Source organism: Bison bison, unplaced genomic scaffold, assembly GCF_000754665.1.
Source record: "Bison bison bison isolate TAMUID 2011002044 unplaced genomic scaffold, Bison_UMD1.0 scf7180017864377, whole genome shotgun sequence".
NCBI classification, from domain to species: Eukaryota; Metazoa; Chordata; class Mammalia; order Artiodactyla; family Bovidae; genus Bison; species Bison bison.
This window is the reverse complement of record NW_011494949.1, coordinates 326,289-327,769: the sequence shown is the minus strand read 5'-3', so window position 1 is coordinate 327,769 and position 1,481 is coordinate 326,289. Positions and strand designations below refer to the sequence as shown.

Here is a 1,481-nt window from a genome sequence, read left to right as displayed (position 1 = left end):
CATCCAGTCTGCTCACCCCTGGGCTGGCACGGAGGGGGAGGGGCGCCCTGGGGAACACACCGCCTGGCCTGCTGGGCTCGAGTCCCGGGGACGAGGCAGGGCTGCCCAGGCCCACAGGCAGCACAGAGACCACTGGCAGCGTTGTGGCCGGGGAGCACCTGGACAGCTGCCCCCGACCAACCCCGTCCTGTGACCGCAGGTAGCCAGTCCTCTGCAGGGTAAGCAGGGCTGGCACACGGGGCCCAGGAGTCTGGGCAGAGGCTGGTGAGCGTGGAGTGCGCACAGGGCCCCCACAAGCAGCTGGGAGCCATGTGCCAGGATTGGGCTTTTCACAAATGGTCACCAGAGCGGGCCTGAATCGCATGAGGCAAGGAAGGTGAGAGAGACTGCAGAGACAAGTCTCCACTCCTCCCACAGCGACAGGACGAGAGTCAGGGAGACCCCCTTTTCTGAGCAGTGGGTACCTTCTCCCCACACCAAAGCTTTGCTGTGCATTTTTAACACTTTGATAACGTAAAAAGTGCTTAATTTCTAAAAAGCTTATGTAGCACACGCTGCTTCAAACATAGAGAAGACAGAGCCCACACCCAATGCCAGACGCACTCTGAGCTGAAAAAGCTGGGGGTGAGGCTGGGGCTGTGAGTGTGCAGGGGTACCTTTTAATCTGATCAATTTGGGTCAAGACGGCATTGACAACACGGATGGCATCGGAAGGCTCGGTGCCTGCCCTGCATGCGTTACGGGAGGCGGTCAGGCTTTCCACCTGTGGGCACAGAGTGATAGGGTGGTCAGCTGGGTGGATGCGGGGGCGTGTGAACACTGCACCGAGGGCCTGAGAGGCCCCGGGCTAGGCCTGCAGGGTGCAGCCTGTGGGGCTGGACAAGCACGGGTGGGCGGCCCCGGCAACGCCGAAGGCCACCCAGTCCTGCGCTTCCTCCGCTCACAGGTGTGACGTCTCAACACACCCACCTCATCGATCAGCACGAACACCAAAGCATCCTTGTCATCAATCAAGTCCTGAATCTTCTGGAACATCCTAGTCACCAGCTTGCCACTCTGGAAACAGAACCCTCCTCATCATCAACTCGCACTTTTCAGGCTGCCTGGTGCACACGTGCGCCCACCGTCTCCACCTGGCTGCGCTCTGACCCCAGGGGGCCCCACAAGCCCACCGTCTCCTGACAGCCCCTTGGGAAACTTCCTGAATCAGAGAAGCCAGGTCTGCAGGGAACCTAGAGGCCTGCCCTCCTGGTGTCCTGGGCGGGGCCACACTTGCACCTCAGCCCCCCTTTCCCTCCCCAGCGGTCCTGGAGGGGCTGGGTCTCGGGTGCACATCGGCCAGGCGCACCTCCTCCGGGCACTCCTGTCCCTGCCCACCACCCGCCAGGGGCACCGTCCGACTCGGGCCCCGCAGCAGAGCCCCCCAGAGCTGAGGGCGGCTGTGACATCACCTGGCCTGAGTGCCTCAGCTCACAGCTGGC

The 1,481-nt window shown here is 62.5% G+C and overlaps 1 protein-coding gene across 1 annotated transcript in view; it reads right to left on the bottom strand.

The window, feature by feature from the left end:
* The window catches only part of TRIP13 (thyroid hormone receptor interactor 13), a 16,070-nt gene that overhangs the window by 4,510 nt on the left and 10,079 nt on the right, over window positions 1–1,481 (bottom strand). The window contains exons 9-10 of the mRNA XM_010857131.1: window positions 970–1,056; window positions 657–763 (exon numbers count right to left, since the gene is read on the bottom strand). Of these exons, the coding sequence (XP_010855433.1) occupies window positions 657–763; window positions 970–1,056 (194 nt within the window). The remainder of the gene's footprint in view (window positions 1–656; window positions 764–969; window positions 1,057–1,481) is intronic.